Source organism: Etheostoma cragini, unplaced genomic scaffold, assembly GCF_013103735.1.
Source record: "Etheostoma cragini isolate CJK2018 unplaced genomic scaffold, CSU_Ecrag_1.0 ScbMSFa_1241, whole genome shotgun sequence".
NCBI lineage: Eukaryota > Metazoa > Chordata > Actinopteri > Perciformes > Percidae > Etheostoma > Etheostoma cragini.
The window spans coordinates 1-3931 of NW_023265276.1; the positions used below are offsets into that span (position 1 = coordinate 1).

A 3931-nucleotide genomic window follows, 5' to 3' on the forward strand; every position below is an offset into this window, starting at 1 on the left:
ACCACGATTGCCTGGATCAAACCCCATTTTATTTAATTTCCAGGATATCTCTATGTGGGGGGGGGGGTTGACTCTGAGTACTAGCTTCATTCCGTGTCGTGTGTGTCCGTCACGTTCAAAATCCCACAAATAACTCCTGCTGACGTCCTCCTCCGTCAGGTAAAGCTGTGAAGGAGGCGGAGGCGAACCTCCGCCGCCAGCGGCGCCTGTTCCGCTCCCAGGTGATGAAGTACATCGTCCCGGGGGCGCGGGTCGTCCGCGGCATCGACTGGAAGTGGCGGGACCAGGACGGGAACCCGTCGGGCGAGGGCACCGTCACCGGGGAGGCCCACAACGGTAAGACGCTGAGAATCAGACGAGCCGAAGGGTTCATTAATCCTGCAGCTTCGGCGGAGGAGTCCTTCACTAACGACCTGATTAACAGCTTCATTTACAGGGACTCTGTGGTTAACCCTCCTGGTTCCTGGTTCTCCGGGTCAGATTTGAACGCTTTACAATAAGTTTGTACATCAGAAGAACCCACGGGAGATTCAAAAGGCTCAGAAAAGGTCAGCAGGCGTTGGAAAAGGGACAAAATCCTCAGACAGACACAAAAAGATGAGCGTAACCTTGAAAAAAAGTTTTTTCAGTTGAAATTTTGACTCCTAAAACTAAACGGTCCAGGTCGGGAAGACAACGCGACGGTTCTTCTTGGCTTCGGGTTGTTGTCAGAAGAGTCCGGCGCCTTGTTTCGGTACCAGAGGCTCGACTGGGGAAGAGATTGGTGCCGGCAAGCTTTTCTTAAGTTCAGATTTTAGTTTCAGCTGTTTTACATGTAGGTCAAAGGGCCCATATTATTAAAGGGCCCCTATTATTATTATTATTATTATTATTAAAGGGCCCATATTCTGCTCATCTTCAGGTTCATACCTGTATTTTAAGGTTGTAGAAAAGGTTTCCATGGTTCATTTAAAACATCGTTTTAGTTCTCACTCTGTTTTATCTCCAGAGTGAGAGATCTCACTAGTTTTATTTTCAGAGTGAGACCTCTCTCTAGTTTTATCTCCAGAGTGTGACTTCTCTCTAGTTTTATCTCCAGAGTGAGACCTCTCTCTAGTTTTATCTCCAGAGTGTGACTTCTCTCTAGTTTTATCTCCAGAGTGAGACCTCTCTCTAGTTTTATCTCCAGAGTGAGACCTCTCTCTAGTTTTATCTCCAGAGTGAGACATCTCTCTAGTTTTATCTCCAGAGTGAGACATCGCCCTTCTATCCTATCTTTGTTGGGAGCTGCACATGCTCAGTAGTTCGTTAAGATCCATCAGCTAGATGACCTAACCTGATCCAAAAACATCTGATCCCTTTTTTACCAAACCTCTCCCAACAGGTCTCCTGGGAATCAGAGATAACAGCCTCCTCCTCCTCCTCCTCCCTCCTTCCTCCTCCTCCTCCTCCTCCCTGCTCCTCTTCTTCCTCCTCCTCCTCCCTCCTTCCTCTTCCTCCTCCTCCTCTTCCTCTCTGCCTCTCGCTCCTCTCGGTGTTTCTGTCTTTACTCAGATCGGAGCGGACAGACGTTGATTAATCATTTGACAGAGATCATGCACCAGGGTTATTGTTGATTTCTTTCTTACTTACTTTTGCTTTTATTGTCATTTCCTGTGACTGTGTTCATAATTTTCTCTTTCATCGCTCCACCTGGACCCCAAAAACACCTCCTCTGGGAGTTTAAAGACATGTCGACAGATTAGGAGAGTAAGTTGTCTACGTTACCAGATGAAACTCACGCTAACGACCACCGCCACGTAGAGTCTGACTCCCCGTTCTCGGCTCAGAGTTTCTGTTTTTAACTTCAGATTTGATCGGTTTGAAAAGGAAACGTAAACATCGTTAATATGATCAAACGTCAAACATGTTCGTGTGTGTGTGTATGTGTGTGCGCGCGCGCACGCATGGGGTGTGTGTGTGTGTGTGCGCATGGTGTGTGTGTGTGTGTGTGCGCGCATGGGTGATGTGTGTGTGTGTGTGTGCGCTTTCAAAAACAAAACAAAAATCCTCAGGTTGAATACTTCCACCACATGTATCTCTGCCTCCCTCTCTCTCCCTTCCTCCCCTCTCACATTACTCTCTACCTCCCTCTCTCTCCCTTCCTCCATTTCTCCCTTCTTTCCTCTCTCCCTCGTCTCACTCTTCCTCCCCCATCTCTCCCTCCATCTCTCTCCCTCTCCTCCTCTTACCATTCCTCTCTCCCTCCCCTTTACCTTCCTCGTGCATTTTAAGCTGCCCACAGCCATTTTAATAAGAGTAGAATAATCCTGACACCGCGATAGAACCTCTCACACAGTGATGTGGTCCAGTGTGGAGCTGCTCTGACTGTAAGCTGCTTCTCTGCTGTCTGTCTCTCTCTCTCTCTCTCTCTCTCTACCTGTCTGTCTCTCTGTCTCTCTCTCTCTCTCTGCCGGGTCTCTGACATCCATCCGTCCGTCTCCCTCCTATCTCTCTGTCCATCCAGGCTGGATTGATGTAACCTGGGACTCTGGCGGCTCTAACTCTTACCGTATGGGCGCTGAAGGGAAGTTTGACCTCAAGCTTGCTCCAGGGTACGACCCTGAGTCGGCTGCCACAGCGCCGTCACCCAAACCTGTCTCATCCACTGTTTCAGGCCCCGCCTCCTCCACGGTGGGACCCTCCGCGGTGCCGGCGGCCAGCGGCGGCGGCACCACCACCACCACGTCCTCCTCGTCCTCGTCCACCTCATCGTCCTCACAGCAGCAGTCGTGGAGCAGCCTGGTGAAAAATAACTGTCCCGACAAGGGCGGGGCGCTGGCGCTGGGCGGGGGCGGCGCCGGCTCCTCCAGCCGGAAGGGCAGCAGCAGCTCCGTCTGCAGCGTCGCCTCGTCCTCCGACATCAGCCTGGGCTCCTCCGCGGGGCTGCCGGGCGCCGCCGCCGGCCTGCGTCTGGAGAGGCGGGCCGAGGGCCTCCTGCTGGACTCGGGCGTGGCGGGGATCGGCGTCGGCTCCGAGCCCATCGTCGTGCTGTCGTCCGCGGAGGGCGGGTCCGGCTCGGTGTCCAGCTCCGGCACGCTCACCGCCGACACGCCCGTGCCCGGCGACGACGACGCCAGGAACAAGGACTCGTCCGCGGATCCGGCGACGGCGATCTCCATGGGGCTGGTGAGCGTGAGCTCCCCCGACGTCAGCTCGGTGTCGGAGTCGTCCGGCAAGGACGCGCCGTCCCAGCGGCCGCTGTGCTCGGCGGCCAACGCCCGGCTGTCCGTCAGCTCGCTGCTGGCCGCCGGCGCGCCCATGAGCTCCAGCGCCAGCGTGCCCAACCTGTCGTCGCGGGAGGCCAGCCTCATGGAGTCCTTCGTCCGCCGCGCGCCCAACATGTCGCGCACCAACGCCACCAACAACATGAACCTGAGCCGCAGCAGCAGCGACAACAACACCAACACGCTGGGCCGCAACGTCATGAGCACCGCCAGTGAGTTCTCTCATATGTTACATAACACGTTACTAACAACCGCACAGCAGAACCAACGCACACATCAGTCGGCCGAGTCCAATCTGAAGGAACACACTGCAACACGGGGAAAGGCTCGTTAAGGAGTGAGGACGGAAAATGTCCCTTTTGAGGGTAATTCGTCTGCTGGATATATAAACAAACAATTCTTAAGTAATGTGTTTTAGTCCAAAGGACTTTAAGTTCCACATCTTAAGTTTGTATTTTTCCACATTTTATTTATCAGAACTTTTTGTTAAAGATGTTCTGTTGTGACAGAAAAACTAATTATTATGATATTGTTTTAGTGAGAACTCATTAATAACTATAAATAACTACTGAGAGGGAAATCTGTTGGGTTTGTTCCACTCTCTGGATTTTATATTGTGCAATATATCAGATTTTTAAATAATCAAATATTTGTATCGGTATCGGCCTTAAAAATCCTTTATTGGC

General features: G+C 52.1%; 1 protein-coding gene across 1 annotated transcript; it reads left to right on the top strand.

Annotated features, from left to right (window-relative positions):
• Nucleotides 1-141: 141 nt before the first annotated feature.
• LOC117939832 (E3 ubiquitin-protein ligase HECTD1-like) lies at nt 142-3579 on the top strand. The gene is made up of 2 exons (XM_034865265.1): nt 142-336; nt 2486-3579. The coding sequence occupies exons 1-2, from the start codon at nt 225-227 to the stop codon at nt 3577-3579; spliced, it is 1206 nt and encodes a 401-aa protein (XP_034721156.1). The 5' UTR covers nt 142-224.
• Nucleotides 3580-3931: the final 352 nt, after the last annotated feature.

Bases quoted from the DNA above. Each gene is read 5' to 3' on its own strand.
- LOC117939832 (XM_034865265.1), top strand. From the start codon at position 225: ATGAAGTACATCGTCCCGGGGGCGCGGGTCGTCCGCGGCATCGACTGG. The intron at 337-2,485 runs GTAAGACGCTGA...CTGTCCATCCAG, and splicing joins CACCGGGGAGGCCCACAACG to GCTGGATTGATGTAACCTGG.